General features: G+C 43.9%; 1 protein-coding gene across 1 annotated transcript in view; it reads right to left on the reverse strand.

Moving 5' to 3' along the window:
* PKD2L1 (polycystin 2 like 1, transient receptor potential cation channel) overlaps window positions 1–17,133 on the reverse strand; it is a 99,901-nt gene extending 82,768 nt beyond the window's left edge. The window contains exon 1 of the mRNA XM_040438300.1: window positions 16,860–17,133. Coding sequence (XP_040294234.1) covers window positions 16,860–17,133 — 274 coding nt within the window. The remainder of the gene's footprint in view (window positions 1–16,859) is intronic.
* Window positions 17,134–17,766: the final 633 nt, after the last annotated feature.

Consider the following 17,766-nt stretch of genomic DNA (forward strand, 5'->3'; position numbering starts at 1 on the left):
CGGTTGCTAGGAGACGATCGGGATGGAGACCCGATCATTATTATTTTCCCTTATAACATGGTTATAAGGGAAAATATTAGCATTCTGAATACAGAATGCATAGTAAAATAGCACTGGAGGGGTTAAAAAAAATATATATATATTTAACTCACCTTAGTCCACTTGATCGCGCAGCTCGGCATCTCCTTCTGTCTCCTTTGCTGAACAGGACCTGTGGTGACGTCACTCCGGTCATCACATGATCCATCACATGATCTTTTACCATGGTGATGGATCATGTGATGATCGGAGTGACATCACCACAGGTCCTGTTCAGCAAAGGAGACAGAAGGAGATGCCGCGCTGCGCGATCAAGTGGACTAAGGTGAGTTAAATTTTTATTTTATTTTTAACCCCTCCAGTGCTATTGTACTATGCATTCTGTATTCAGAATGCTATTATTTTCCCTTATAATCATGTTATAAGGGGAAATAATACAATCTACACAACCCCGATCTGTGAAGAAGTTCGGGTTTGGGTACCAAACATGCGCGATTTTTCTCACGCGCGTGCAAAACGCATTACAATGTTTTGCACTCGCGCGGAAAAATGTGTTCCCGCAACGCACCTGCACATTTTCCCGCAACGCCCGTGTGAAAGAGGCCTTTATGCTTGTACATCAAGAGGGCAGTATTTTGGCACATATTTGGCCAACTGTAACCTATGAGTAGATGACAGGATATATGTCTGAATATTTTCACACATGTGACGAGGTGGAGGTAAAGTGGTCCGTTAAGGGTACTTTCACACTAGCGTTATTCTTTTCCGGCATTGAGTTTCGTCCTAGGGGTTCAATACCGGGAAAAAACTGATCAGTTTTATCCTAATGCATTCTGAATGGAGAGCAATCCGTTCAGTATGCATCAGGATGCATCAGTTCAGTCCCTCTTACGTTTTTTGGCCGGAGAAAATACCGCAGCATGCTGCAGTTTTCTCTCCTGCCAAAAATTCTAAACACTTGCCGGAATGCCGGATCTGGCATTAATTTCCATTGAAATGCCGGATCTGGCCCCAAGTGTTCCGGCAAAACGGATCCGTTCTTCCAGTCCGCACATGCGCAGACCTTTTAATCTTTGAAAAATATAAATACCGGATCCGTTTTTCCAGATGATACTGAAGAGACGGATCCAGGATTTCAATGCATTTGTCAGACGGATCCGCATTCGGATCCGTATGACAAATGCCATCCGTTTTCGCCCGGATTGCCGTATCTGGCAGGCAGTTCCGGCGACGGAACTGCCTGCTGGAATCCTCTGCCGCAAGTGTGAAAGTACTCTAAGGGGCTAGGATTGCCCCTCAGTGCTCCAAGCACCTAATTAGCATATTATAAAAGTTAGGATTTCTATACAATAGACCATCCGATGGCAGAAGGCAAGGTAGTGATCAATCCTACCAGTACGACATCGCTAGGCACTTATATGTACATTTACATTGAGCTTGTCTATACATTCCCTATCTATGTGTAACAAACCTACCTGTCCAGGCTCCAGCAGTGCAACCCTCAGCCTCTGCACAGGTGCGTCGGGAGAGACGCGATGATGAGCCAAACCTCCTGGTGAAGAGACCGCATCCTTAGCAACAGGATGCAATGCTCTGTTTCTCCCAGCAGTGGGCGTGTGCTGGAGGAGACTAGCAGTGGACTGATTGCTCTGCCTAGCTGTGTTCCTGGTTCTTGCTCCTGTGCTTATTTGGATTGCTTGTGCTTCTGACCCCAGCTTATCTTCTGACCACTCTCCATCTCTCTTCTGGTACTGTGTAGTCCATCTGGTTCTGATCTTAGCTTGTCTTCTAACCACTCTTTTTCTCTCAGTTGGTACTGCATAGCCCGAATGGTTTTGACCCATTTACATACTACTCTGTATTGTGTTTGTCTGTCTATGTTTGTAGTCCATTTCTGCACTTATATAGTGTAGGGGCCGTCGACCAGTTGGGGTCTAGCTATCTAGGGCTTGTACTGCAAGCAGGTAGGTAAAGCTGGCTAGGTACTAGCCTGAGGGCTCACTGTCCTTGTCTGTCCCTACCTACAGTCATTGCTTTTGCAAACTCATTCAGCAACCAGAGATCAAATTCAACATCTTCCATGAAACTGGATGATTAGACTGCACAAAAAAACATCAATTGTGGAGATTAATGTTTTTAAAGCGAACCTGTTAGGTTGAACATGGAGGAGCTGATATATGCTTTTAGGAGGAAAACTTGAATTTTTTAAATTGAAATCCCTGCTCTTTCTATGCTTAGGTGTCCAGTGGGTGGCCGTAGTTAGTGATTTTGATTTATGCACAGTCATATAGGCAAAGCTGTCAATCACTGAGTAGGACCGCCCACTGGACTCTTAAACTAGGCATTTAAATGAATGAAATGTAAGTTTTAGTAAACATTTGCCCACAAAACCATATATCATTTTGTCTACTCAGTTCCTTCTGCTTTGTACCGTGCTGCTGAAAGAAAGGACTGCATGTGCAAAATGGTGGTTTTATCTTTAAAAGGGCTTTGCGTGTTTGCCTAACCTACACTCCCCCATGCAGACCTGCGAAGGTAAGCCTACTTTACCTGCTTCCCGACATTGGCTCCCGTATCCTCCAACTTCCGGTCTCCGCTGCTCCTCCTGGGTCTCTGGATGTAAACTTATGGTTTGACGCCGCTGGTGACCTGTTTACCTTGCATCATGTCAAATGGTCAAGTGACGCAAGGGTATAAGGTCACCACAATGTCAAACAGGAAGGTTATATTAATTGACCCAAGCAGAGCAGTGGAGACCAGAAAGCAAAGGAGCCGTGAGTCAGCGTCGGGAAGTAGGTAAGTATGCTTCCCTTTAAGTTACCTTTCTTAGATGAGTACTGTCTGGGAGAATGTCAAAGGGTTGACCTTCAAATACAGATTCATATATATATATATATATTAAGTGGCAATTAGGACCTGTGATGGTATTAGAAGACAAATCAAGCATTTAAAAGTCAAATTAAAGCGAATACAATGTTTTTTTTTTAGGAGATTTTATTTAGATCATTATAACATGGGTAGGAAAAACTACAGCTATGACTTTTAGTGATATATTAAGCAATGAAACATAAAAAAACATTAAGTTCTTTAGTTACCAGAGCCAGCTATTGATATGTTTTATGTTAATGTTCCTTTTCATAATAGCCTTCTAATGTGAGCATGTGGTGCATCAGGGACTATTTACCCGTGGATGCTCTTTGAAGGTCAAACACTGCTCTGTTGTTGTAACTAAAGCTTTTATTATGGGAGCGCACCATATTAAATATGGGTTTCATGAGAGGCTCAGGACCGCTAAAGACCTTGGCCTTGACTGACTTGTTGTGGGAAGGTACCACAAGATTTCTCAGTACAAAATTTCTCATTATGGGGTTCTCTGCATGAAAAAGTAAACTGTCTGTATAGGATTGTTATTAAGAAGGCAATTTATGCCTTAAATAATGGGATGGGACAGGGACACTTTCATCAAATTATTTTTTTATTACATATTAACCACCTCTATGTGAAATTTCTATGTAACTGTTTTAAATAAAAAATAGGTGGATATTCTTCTGGATATTTTTTTTTAAGTCATCACATGTATTCTATTTCCTACTACCAGCAGAAAGACTATGCAAACAGGCTGCACATCCTATGATAATTAAAATATAAATTAATCTTTATTCAGCACCACAACATTAAAATACTGTATACAAAAAAAGAAACCTTATCTGGGACTTGTATATGTCCTCACATGAATGTGGTCCAAAATAAGGAAAATCATGAACACCTGGACCTCTAAAATGAACTGATCTATACAAAAATCATAACGTGACATCCAATCATAAACAAGAAATAACGATACCCATAATGCAGCAATAAACGTCCAGGATGGTGCGCACACAAGTTGTCGCCCCACAGAACCCCTGAGAAAGCAGTTTTTTTCCGGTGATACACATGGGGCAAAACGTTGTGTCCAGGTCTTCATGATTGTCTTTTTTTGGACAAGTTTCCATACATTTTTGTGAGGACATATACAAGTCCCAGATAAGATTTCTGTTTTTGTATACAGTATTTTAATGTTGTGGTGCTGAATAAAGATTTATTGGATGTGTGGCCTGTTGGTATAGTTTTTCTGGTATTTGTGGTATTACATGGTTTGCATAGACTATGTACCGACACTCCAGGTCACTTTAATAGGCCCCCTTAGTTTTGTATTTTTTATGTATTCTACTTCCTGTCCTGTCCTGTTAACTTCCTATTTGTTGGGACACAAACAATCTTGCTTAGTGACTCAGTTAGGGCATCACACATTACACTAATCAATGCAGTGCTCTTCTATGGGCCTCATTATCTAGGCCTACCAAGAGAACAACAGAGCCAGGGTTGGACTGGCCCACCAGAGTAGCTTCCCATAGGTTCAGGCCCTAATGCAATAGTGGGCCCCAAAGGACCAGAAGGAGAAAAGAATATTTGGCTGCCGTTTCAGCCAGTCACTTGCCACTAGGGTCTATTTCTTTGATTAAAACCTGTAAGACTCTATTGATGATATAGGGCAGGGGTACCAAGATTAATTTCCTCTGGTGGGCCCAAGGAACCTCAGTTCGACACTGAAAAGAGATGTCATACGGGTATCGCATTTTTGCACCTACTGTTATCAAGAAGATTGCGCTTCCAATAACATCTTCCTCTCTCGGCATCAGTAAACTAACAATAGGTTCCCTATGTATATAGGAGGTTTATCTCTCTGGGCTGACTGCTACAGAAGGACATTATTTTTTATTAAATTTTTAGTGGCGTAGTACTACCGGAATGAAATAGTAAAACAGCCAAAAATTCTAAAAAATGTGAATACTGAGTTTCCCTTTCTGATGGAAGTGTCCCTTTCAAAGATACCTACAAGACATAAGGTTTCATAAACTATTCTATAATATTACATAGTGAGTCTACTTCTAGGATGCAGAACCTGTATATCATTTCTCTTTTATAGTAATTGCACTTCATATCGAATTTCAAAAAGCATCATTCAGTACGTGTCTTGAGAATGATGTCCTGCATGGGAGCAAATGTCTCTGCAAAGCTACAAAGAGACTTTTGTGAATTGATTCCTGGTCTCTTCCACTGTTTACAGAAGCTCATATATCCAACCAAGTACAAAGGGCTATGCCGTGTATGTGTACTAGTGCAAACCATTGATCTGTGCAAACAAAAACTCCACCTCGGCGGCAGGCAGTCACTTTTATCACCGCGATAAAGACAAATCCAGCCAGCGCTAGTTACTGCGAGTCTGCGCTGCTGCGGGGAGGAGTGAAACTCCACGAGGACAAAAGTGAAAGTAAATCCCGGCAACTGCTTAAATATGCTGAATCTTCTTCTTTTATTGCTTATTATGTAAGAAGTAACAATATATAACGCGTTTCGGCACACTGCCTTTCTCAACAGGATTTTTATCACCGCAGCACTGATAGGCTGAATTATGATAGGAATAAGATGGTCATAGACATCCAGAACAGTAGGCTCCAGACATTTTCCAGGCTGTATGTAAATAATGGCACCTTTGCGAAAATCAAAACCAGAAAAGTAAAGATGGCCATACATGGGTAGATGGCATCGGGCCCTATGATTGCACAGAAAATCTGTGACTGGTGAAGGTAGGTGCTGATAGTTGTTTGATAAAGCTAATCTCATCTGAATGTGGAGTGGCCAGTTTTCTACCATTAAAATGTTTTGGCCTCCTGCACTCTCTCCTGAGATTGAGGCCAAATTTAAAGATTAAGGGGGTCATTTATTAATCTGAAATTAGGCGTATTTTAGGTGCAGATGGCAGCACAATGGTTAGTTGTGCCGCAATCTGCGACTTCTCCCCGATTGCACCAGGTCTAAAATTGTAGGAGTGGCATGGGAAGAGGACGGGCCTGTCGCATTTACCATTTTCTACGACTGTTTTAGGTGAAGAAAAAGGTCTAAATGTAAGACAGCTTGGGAGTAGAGATGTCCCAAATAGTTAGCCGGCGAATAGTTCCCGGCGAACATAGCTTGTTCGCGTTCGCCGCGGCGGGCGAACATATGCGATGTTCGGTCCACCCCCTATTCGTCATCATTGAGTAAACTTTGACCCTGTACCTCACAGTCAGTAGACACATTCCAGCCAATCAGCAGCAGACCCTCCCTCCCAGACCCTCCCACCTCCTGGACAGCATCCATTTTAGATTCATTCGGAAGCTGCATTCTTAGTGAGAGGAGGGACAGTGTAGCTGCTGCTGATTTAATAGGGAAATCGATAGCTAGGCTAGTGTATTCAGTGTCCACTACAGTCCTGAAAGACTCATCAGATCTCTGCTGTAAGGACAGCACCCTAAAAAGCCCTTTTTAGGGCTAGAACATCAGTCTGCTTATTTATTTTTTTCCTGTGTAATCTAATTGCAGTTTCCTGCCAGCGTGTGTGTCAGGCTCACAGCGTATACTGTGCCCACTTGCCCAGTGCCACCACTCATATCTGGTGTCACAATAGCTTGCATTTAAGGGCTAGAACATCAGTCTGCTTTTTTTTTTCCTGTCTAATCTAATTGCAGTTGCCTGCCTGCCAGCGTGTGTGTCAGGCTCACAGCGTATACTGTGCCCACTTACCCAGTGCCACCACTCATATCTGGTGTCACAATAGCTTGCATAAAAAAAAAATACAAATTTTTTGACTGTGAAATAATATCAGTCATTTTCCTGCACACGTGTGCGTTTCAGGGCCTGCCAGGGCACAGTGTCACACCAGTGCAACTCATATCTGGTGTAACAGTGGTGCACATTTAAAAAAAACAACACTTTTTGGACTGAAATAATAGCAGTCATTTTCCTTCACAAATGTGCGTTTCAGGGCCTGCAAGGGCACAGTGTCACACCAGTGCAACTCATATCTGGTGTAACAGTGGTGCACATTTAAAAAAAACAACACTTTTTGGACTGAAATAATAGCAGTCATTTTCCTTCACAAATGTGCGTTTCAGGGCCTGCAAGGGCACAGTGTCACACCAGTGCAACTCATATCTGGTGTAACAGTGGTGCACATAAAAAAAAAATAAGACTTTTTGGACTGAAATAATAGCAGTCATTTTCCTTCACAAGTGTGCGTTTCAGGGCCTGCAAGGGCACAGTGTCACACCAGTGCAACTCATATCTGGTGTAACAGTAGTGCACATTTAAAAACAAATTTTTTTTTTGACTGTAATAGATTGAATAGCAGTTAGTTGTCTGCAAGCGTGTGTGTCAGGCCTACAGCGTCTACTCTGCCAACTTCTGCCAGTGCACAGTGCCACTCATATCTGGTGTCACAGTAGCTTGCACGCATAGTACAAATTAACTAATCTCCAAAAAATGACAGGCAGAGGCAGGCCACCCCGCAGGGGCCGTCGTGGTCGTGGTGCTGTGATTCCCTTTGGCCCTAGAATAATGCCCAGTGTTCAGAGGCCACGTACCCTGAACTCGAAAAGTTCTGAGGACATAGTTGACTGGCTAACACAGGACACCAAATCTTCTACAGCTTCCGCTCTGAACCTTGACGCACCATCCTCCTCCAGCTTAGCTTCGGGCACCTCTCAAGTTACCACTCGCCCGCCTGCCGCCACCACAAACACTAGCACCACAGCCGCTTCACTTGATCTGTCAGAGGAGTTATTTACACATCAGTTGGAAGAAATGAGTGATGCGCAACCATTATTGCCAGAGGATGTAGATAACAGGGATATGTCTCAGTCAGGCAGCATTACACACATGGACGTACGGTGTGATGATGATGATGTTGTACCCGCTGCTACTTCCTTTGCTGAGTTGTCAGATACAAGTGAAGCGGTTGATGATGACGATGTGTCCGTGGATGTCACGTGGGTGCCCGCTAGAAGAGAAGAAGAACAGGGGGAAAGTTCAGATGGGGAGACAGAGAGGAGGAGGAGACGAGTTGGAAGCAGGGGGAGGTCGTCGCAAGGAGCTGGTGGAGTCTGAGGCGTTCCAAAAATTTGTAGCTATTGGAACACCGCAGTGGAAGGTACCCAGCCGAAATTTCTTTGCACAAAAGGCAATCCCCAACCTGTACTCGATTGTGCAAAAGGAAGTAATGGCATGTCTGGCACACAGTGTTGGGGCAAGGGTCCATCTGACCACTGATACCTGGTCTGCAAAGCACGGTCAGGGCAGGTATATCACCTACACTGCGCATTGGGTAAACCTGCTGACGGCTGCCAAGCATGGAATGCGTGGCTCTGCAGAGGAGTTGGTGACACCGCCACGACTTGCAGGCAGGCCTGCTGCCACCTCCTCTACTCCTCCTACTCCATCCTCTTCCATAACCTCCTCGGCTGAGTCCTCTTCTGCTGCTACGTCTTGCTGCACATCAACGGCACCCCCTCAGCTCCCCAGGGGCTATTCCACATCCCGGATATGGCAGTGTCACGCCGTCTTGGGGTTGACTTGCCTGAAAGCAGAGAGTCACACCGGACCAGCACTCCTGTCCGCCCTGAACGCACAGGTGGATCAATGGCTGACTCCGCACCAACTGGAGATCGGCAAAGTGGTGTGTGACAACGGAAGCAATTTGTTGGCGGCATTGAATTTGGGCAAGTTGACACATGTGCCGTGCATGGCACATGTGTGTAATCTGATCGTACAACACTTTGTGCATAAGTACCCAGGCTTACAGGACGTCCTGAAGCAGGCCAGGAAGGTGTGTGGCCATTTCAGGCGTTCCTACACGGCCATGGCGCACTTTTCAGATATCCAGCGGCGAAACAACATGCCAGTGAGGCGCTTGATTTGCGACAGAGAACGACCTGTACTGGGTGTCCACGCTACTAGACCCCCGGTATAAGCAGAAAGTGCCTGAAATGTTACCGAATTACCGCAAGTCGGAAAGGATGCAGCAGTTCCAAAATAAATTTAAAAGTATGCTTTACACAGCGTATAGGGTGATGTCACAGCACAACGGGAATCTAACAGGGGAAGAGGTGAAAGTAATCCTCCTCCTCCCACGACCAAGCCGGCAAGGACAGGACGCTTTACAGACATGTTGTTGATGGAGGACATTCGGAGCTTTTTAAGTCCTACGCATCGCCACAGCCCTTCGGGGTCCATCCTCAGAGAACGACTCGACCGACAGGTAGCAGACTACCTCGCCTTAACTGCAGATATCGACACTCTGAGGAGCGATGAACCCCTTGACTACTGGGTGTGCAGGCTTGACCTGTGGCCTGAGCTATCCCAATTTGCGATAGAACTTCTGGCCTGCCCCGCTTCAAGTGTCCTGTCAGAAAGGACCTTCAGTGCAGCAGGAGGTATTGTCACTGAGAAGAGAAGTCGCCTAGGTCAAAAAAGTCTAGATTACCTCACCTTTATTAAGATGAATGAGAGATGGATCCCGAAGGGACTGACAGTAGGCGATACATTCGACTAAAAAAGGCCTGATGAGATGAGCTGCCTTGGGCTAAAAATGGTCCACACGCTGCTGTATTTTATCTCTGAATGCCGGATGACTTACGTGACTTATCCGCCACCAACTAGGGTTCAAGCCGCAATGTTTTAGGGCACTTTCTGCAGCAATGGCTGCAACAATACCTAATTTTTCAGGCATGTGTACATGCCTAATTTTTCTGGCCTCTGGTGCTGCACTGTGGCTGCAAAAACAAAACAAAAAAAAGGCACATACATGTGTCAATTCCCCTTCGTGATCGTTACCTTGTCGTGGTGAAGGGGCTTGCGTATCACAATGAAGCGACCACCTCTATGAGTGTGTTGGCAATGGCAATGTTGGCACACCCCAGATGATAAGGTCGTTGCTTCATTGTGAACAGACCAAAAGCGATTGGCTGGATAATTTTGCATAGAAGAAACCTTAATTTTCTTTGTGATCGTCTAAAGCCTACTAGGCCAACAATGGGCCCACACTGCAGAATCATTGTTTTCTGGGTCACTTAACTGTCACTGAACTACCTCAGCACGACCATAGGCTTTGTAAAACCCCCATTGCCTGCAATCTCCCAAACGTGCGCACAAGCACAGTCATAACTACACCAAGATTGACGCATAGAGGTATAAAATTTATGTCATGAGTGTGTCAACTATTGACAACTCTTTGCGGTTGTCTAAAATCTATTCCATACATGTCCCCTGATAGGGGACGTAACAGGGATTAAACTGATAAGAATAGAACAACAAAACACACCACAACTATCTGGCGGCACATTAGATTGCACGCGCAGTGCCCCAAATTTGAAGTAGGAGGACCGACCAAGCATCTTTTTCCATCTCCCCGTTCCTAAAATCAATGCCATATACACGTCCCCTGATAGGGGATGTAACATGGATTAAACTGATAAGAATAGAACAACATAACACACCACAACTATCTGGCGGCACATTAGATTGCACGCGCAGTGCCCCAAATTTGAAGTAGGAGAACCGACCAAGCATCTTTTTCCATCTCCCGGTTCCTAAAATCAATGCCATATACACGTCCCCTGATAGGGGACGTAATAGGGATTAAACTGATAAGAATAGAACAACATAACACACCACAACTATCTGGCGGGCGGCGGCACATTAGATTGCACGCGGAGTGCCCCAAATTTGAAGTAGGAGGACCGACCAAGCATCTTTTTCTATCTCCCCGTTCCTAAAATCAATGCCCTATACACGTCCCCTGAAAGAGGACGTAACAGGGATTTAACTGATAAGAATAGAACAACATAACACACCACAACTATCTGGCGGCACATTAGATTGCACGCGCAGTGCCCCAAATTTGAAGTAGGAGGACCGACCAAGCATCTTTTTCCATCTCCCCGTTCCTAAAATCAATGCCATATACACGTCCCCTGATAGGGGACGTAACAGGGATTAAACTGATAAGAATAGAACAACATAACACACCGCAACTATCTGGCGGCACATTAGATTGCACGCGCAGTGCCCCAAATTTGAAGTAGGAGGACCAACCAAGCATCTTTTTCCATCTCCCGGTTCCTAAAATCAATGCCATATACACGTCCCCTGATAGGGGAAGTAACAGGGATTAAACTGATAAGAATAGAACAACATAACACACCGCAACTATCTGGCGGCACATTAGATTGCACGCGCAGTGCCCCAAATTTGAAGTAGGAGGACCGACCAAGCATCTTTTTCCATCTCCCCGTTCCTAAAATCAATGCCATATACACGTCCCCTGATAGGGGACGTAACAGGGATTAAACTGATAAGAATAGAACAACATAACACACCACAACTATCTGGCGGCACATTAGATTGCACGCGCAGTGCCCCAAATTTGAAGTAGGAGGACCGACCAAGCATCTTTTTCCATCTCCCCGTTCCTAAAATCAATGCCATATACACGTCCCCTGATAGGGGACGTAACAGGGATTAAACTGATAAGAATAGAACAACATAACACACCGCAACTATCTGGTGGCACATTAGATTGCACGCGCAGTGCCCCAAATTTGAAGTAGGAGGACCGACCAAGCATCTTTTTCCATCTCCACGTTCCTAAAATCAATGCCATATACACGTCCCCTGATAGGGGACGTAACAGGGATTCAACTGATAGGAATAGTACTACTTAACACACCTTATAATAACGCAGAGAGAGGCAACGCAGAGAGAGGAGTCTGAAGAAGAGGAGTCAGAGGAGGAAGGTGGCTTTGAGGAGGTGGAAGACCAACCACAGCAGGCGTCCCAGGGGGCTTGTTGTCACCTTTCGGGGACCCTTGGTGTTGTACGTGGCTGGGTGGAGGAAGAGACCTTCAATGACATCAGTGAGGACAAGGAACGGGACATGGCTAGCTTGGTATCCAACCTTGTGCAAATGGGGAGTTTGCGGTTGTGCAAATGGGCTGTTTGCGGTGCGTTAAACGGGGAGTTTGGTCTGTCACTGTGAAGCGGGCGTAACCCTTACACTACCTGATCGATACCTGATGTTTTAAAGCACGTTATTCCAAACAATTTAGGAATGTATGGTGATTTATGCCCTTTATAGATTAAAACCTGACTCTGCGTCAACTACGTAATTTTCCATGGGAGTTTTGCCATGGATCCCCCTCCGGCATGCCACAGTCCAGGTGTTAGTCCCCTTGAAACAACTTTTCCATCACTATTGTGGCCAGAAAGAGTACCTGTGGGTTTTAAAATTCGCCTGCCTATTGAAGTCTATGGCGGTTCGCCAGTTCGCGAACATTTGCGAAAATTCGCGTTCGCCGTTCGCGAACGGAAAATTTTATGTTCGCAACATCTCTACTCGGAAGCTGTCTTACATTTAGAACTGGCGGAGGATCCACCGAAGCCAGAGCCTTTTCATAACCTCGACGGATCCACCGCCAGCTTAGGGTCTTAATAAATGTGCCTCTAAATCACTTTTAAGTCTCTTTAATCTTCTATGACATTCACGAAACTTCACAAAAAAAAAAACAGGTGTACTTAAAAGATATAGGCGTAAACCACATTATACTTGAGACACATTTATTATTACTGTGCACCATTTAATAAATTAGCCGCGCTGTCACAAACCAAAGACAGACTTAAACAGATTGTCTCACCTCAGATACTTTTTGTATATTGCTAGGGTATGTTACAAATGTCAGATAGGTCCCAGAGTGCCTAAAGTAAAAGAGGGGGGACTGTGCATAGGATCATCCCCGCCCCCATTAATTTCTATGGGACTTCTAAAAATAGGCAAGTGTGTTCACTCTGCTCTGTCTTCGGAACTCCCATCTTCGCTCATCTCTAAATACAACTATTGGCCATAACCCGGGATCGGTACAAGGTAAGATGTTACTCTTACTCTTCTTATGTACATAAGCTCTGTAATAAAGTGTAAATGTGTTCAGAAGCAAGCCTGTAATTTGTAAGGGGTTGGAAAATATTCAGGAAAAAGAGGTGTGCTTTTTCCCATGATCTGTATAGGGTATAGCAGTCCTAGACACAGCCCATGACAAGTGGTGCTGTTTCTGTATCAGGGGGAAAAAAGCAGACCCGCTTTTCTGATCCCAAATGTCCCAAGTTGTTTCTCTTTACATAAAGATACTTCATGCCAAGTGGCTTACCCTAGTAGTCAATGTCTCTGCTATGAAGGAACCAAGTGACATCACAGAACCCGTACTACACAGGTTCATAGTCCAACAACATATAGTCAGGTCCATAAATATTGGGACATCGACACAATTCTAACATTTTTGGCTCTATACACCACCACAATGGATTTGAAATGAAACGAACAAGATGTGCTTTAACTGCAGACTGTCAGCTTTAATTTGAGGGTATTTACATCCAAATCAGGTGAACGTGGTAGGAATTACAACAGTTTGCATATGTGCCTCCCACTTGTTGAGGGACCAAAAGTAATGGGACAATTGGCTTCTCAGCTGTTCCATGGCCAGTTGTGTGTTATTCCCTCATTATCCCAATTACAATGAGCAGATAAAAGGTCCAGAGTTCATTTCAAGTGTGCTATTTTCATTTGGAATCTGTTGCTGTCAACTCTAAAGATGAGATCCAAAGAGCTGTCACTATCAGTGAAGCAAGCCATCATTAGGCTGAAAAAACAAAACAAACCCATCAGAGAGACAGCAAAAACATTAGGCATGGCCAAAACAACTGTTTGGAACATTCTTAAAAAGAAGGAAAGCACCGGTGAGCTCAGCAACACCAAAAGACCCAGAAGACCACAGAAAACAACTGTGGTGGATGACAGAAGAATTCTTTCCCTGGTGAAAAAAACACCGTTCACAACAGCTGGCCAGATCAAGAACACTCTCCAGGAGGTAGGTGTATGTGTGTCAAAGTCAACAATCAAGAGAAGACTTCACCAGAGTTAATACAGAGGGTTCACCACAAGATGTAAACCATTGGTGAGCCTCAAAAACAGGAAGGCCAGATTAGAGTTTGCCAAACGACATCTAAAAAAGCCTTCACAGTTCTGGAACAACATCCTATGGACAGATGAGACCAAGATCAACTTGTACCAGAGTGATGGGAAGAGAAGAGTATGGAGAAGGAAAGGAACTGTTCATGATCCTAAGCATACCACCTCATCAGTGAAGCATGGTGGTGGTAGTGTCATGGCGTGGGCATGTATGGCTGCCAATGGAACTGGTTCTCTTGTATTTATTGATGATTTGACTGCTGACAAAAGCAGCAGGATGAATTCTGAAGTGTTTTGGGCAATATTATTTGCTCATATTCAGCCAAATACTTCAGAACTCATTGGACGGCGCTTCACAGTGCAGATGGACAATGACCCAAAGCATACTGCAAAAGCAACCAAAGAGTTTTTTAAGGGAACGAAGTGGAATATTATGTAATGGCCAAGTCAATCACCTGACCTGAATCCGATTGAGCATGCATTTCACTTGCTGAAGACAAAACTGAAGGGAAAATGCCCCAAGAACAAGGGATGAAACCCGGCGTCTGGTGATGTCTATGCATTCCAGACTTCAGGCTGTAATTGACTGCAAAGGATTTGCAACCAAGTATTAAAAAGTGAAAGTTTGATTTATGATTATTATTCTGTCCCATTACTTTTGGTTCCTTAACAAGTGGGAGGCACATATGCAAACTGTTGTATTTCCTACACCGTTCACCTGATTTGGATGTAAATACCCTCACATTAAGGCCTCATGCACACAACCGTGGTCCGCAAATCACGGATCCGCAAAACACGGATGGCGTCCGTGCGCGTTCCGCAATTTGCGAAACGGCATTGACAGCCTTCAATATAAATGCCTATTCTTGTCCGCAAAGCGCGGACAAGAATAGGACATGTTATATTTTTTTAGCGGGGCCATGGAACGGAGCAACGGATGCGGATAGCACACGGAGTGCTGTCCGCATCTTTTGCGGCCCCATTGAAGTGAATGGGTCCGCATCCGAGCCGCCAAAACGGCGGCTCGGATGCGAACCCAAACAACGGCCGTGTGCATGAGGCCTAAAGCTGACAGTTTGCAGTTAAAGCACATCTTGTTCGCTTCATTTCAAATCCATTGTGGTGGTGTATAGAGACAAAAATTTTAGAATTGTGTCGATGTCCCAATATTTATGGACCTGACTGTATCTGACATTGGTGGCATATCCTAATGATATGCCACCAATGTATGAGGTGACACAACCCTGTTCAAAATTACACAACAAGCACCGTAAATGATAAATTCCCTCTCCATGTTTATTGGTTTAGCTAACTGGTGCAGATCCTTCAGGAAATAGTTGATTAGTCGACCCTGATAGTAATGGCAACTCTGGTAATCTGAGTGCGCATTCTATTGTGTAAATGACATATTACGTAGGTTCAGCCTCCAAATCTAGAGTTAAATCTTTTTGTAATAATGAGAATTCATTAGTATTACTATCCCATATATTTCAAGGCTCCACAAGCCTCAAATGAACATTTGCTAGTAAGTAAAAAGTATTACGGTAATACCTAGAAACAGTGATATGGAAAGTACAAAGATAAACATAAAGTTCAGCTGGTTATCAGAAGTGAGAAAAGCCTAATTGTGAGTGTGAGACAAGATATCTTAATTTCTTCCAAATCATTTTTAATGAACCTGTTTTAGCGGATAAATGTTATCCCTCCCTTCATTATAAGACATGGATAATAAAGGGTCTGCAGTAAATATTAGAATTAGATCTTAAAGGGGTTGTCTCATCATGGACAATGGGGGCATATCGGTAGGATATGCCACCATTGTCTTATAGGTGCGGGTCCCACCGCTGGGAACCCGCACCTATATCGAGAACGGAGCCCGGCAAGGTGGTGGGTGGAAGACTCCGGTCCGGCCACCACCAAGCCGGCTCCCCATAGAAGTGAATGGGAGCCTACCGCGCATGCACGGCTCCCGCTCATATTCATTTATATGAGGCCGACGGAAATAGCCGAACGCTCGGCTATTTTCTCTGGCCCCATAGAAAATTAATGGAGGGCTGCTGCGCATGCGCAGTGTGCCCTCCTTCACTTTCGGGGCTCCGTTCTCCCACTGCTGGGACCCGCAGCTTTAATGCAATGGGGGCATATCCTAGCTATATGCCCCCATTGTCCATGATGAGATAACCCCTTTAAATCAGCTCTAAATGTAGAAGAACCTTATGGGAGAGCACAGCAGTGCCCAAAACTAAGAACACCTAGCCCAAATAGTGATTCTCTAACAATTCAGAACAGATCCAGAAGTGCTGACTCACATACAGAACACATATAAAACGGAAGCTGATTAAAAGACGAGAAACGTGTCCGCAGTGACTGTAGGTGTAGACGCTCCCTTTGGTACTTGGTGGTATTCATAGTAAGTCCCTGTTGGCATTTTTAATAACAAAATAATTGTATCATCTGATGAGTGATGTATATTACACACAATATGAAATATAATAATAATAATAATAATAAATCCAAGGTCCAGTTTAACCCTTGTTTTTATTAGTTTACCAACATACATTATATAAACTTCATTATATAAATGTAATTATTTTTTTTTTGCTTTCCATCACGCCCTATAGATTTTTTTTTAACAAACCATAATGTCAGTGCAAACAAAAAACACCTCTGATGATATAATTCTACTTTATAAATCCAATATCAATCTATGTGCAGTCATGAAGCAGACATACCGTATATATACTGGTAGAGTGTGTGAGATTTACTAAGATGTGATGCTCCTTTCTAGCTATTCTAAATACTGTATGACTTTGCCATACTTTTAAATTTATGAACTGAATTTTAGACATTCTCATACTAATTACCAGCTGATAAATGTAATCATTCTAAAAAGAAACAGCAAATAATTTCATAGCCAATAGGCAATCGGGATCTTAAAGCCACCTACCTCGAATCCCCTGGGCAATGTGGGCACAGCATTGTGAGCACAGGTTACATCTCTTCTTTTTTTCCTGGTAAGGTGGTGGGTCTCCCAAATTGTCCATGCTGTCATAAGGGTTTTCCAAAACAGTTTTGGGGTTGTATATGGCTTTGATCTTTGGAGATGGAGAACCGTCGTAGGCTGGGTTATCCCAAGCCCTTTTCCCTAAATTATCCATTTCTTGTTCCTCGTGAGCCTTGAACTGATTTTCTGTGCGGCTTCTCAGCTTGGCAGGGTTCATATTTCTTTTTATGTGGCTGGCTCTTGTACACAGGTCAGCTCTGATATAGATTAGACTCAGCTCTGACACCAGACTCTAACAGATCCGGGAGTACACAGGTCTTTTTATAGTGTCATTCATACTGGCTATTGTCTATAGGATAGAACAAGCAATTCTAAAAAACAGGTTGTCTTAGATGATAGCAGATGGGGCAGCAGTTCACATTTACGTATATCCCTCATGAAACCAGTGGGAATGCATCTAATGTACCTTTCTAAGACAGGTGTATAGTAACGTGACATATAGGAAGCACGTTTTCTGTGAAGATGGTGCCACATTGCCCCAGCTAAGCGACATTATATATAATTTCAGGAATTGCTGCTGCTATTAAAAAATATCACTAATATAGTTTTCTCATATTTTGACTCAAACGTCTTAAAAAGTAGAAGACACTAAAATATCTTTAAGAAGCCTTACACTTTTATATCTATGATATGACTGGGCACCATGATGCCCCTCTGACAGCCATAATGCCTCCAGACAATGGCCCTTATGCCAGGACTGGCACAATATCATCAGTGCCCTCTATTTAAGCCACCATGACCCCACAACAGCCGTAATGCCCCCAAGGAAACCACAGAACCCTCACAGCAG

This window comes from Bufo bufo, chromosome 6 (assembly GCF_905171765.1).
Source record: "Bufo bufo chromosome 6, aBufBuf1.1, whole genome shotgun sequence".
Classification (NCBI taxonomy): Eukaryota; Metazoa; Chordata; class Amphibia; order Anura; family Bufonidae; genus Bufo; species Bufo bufo.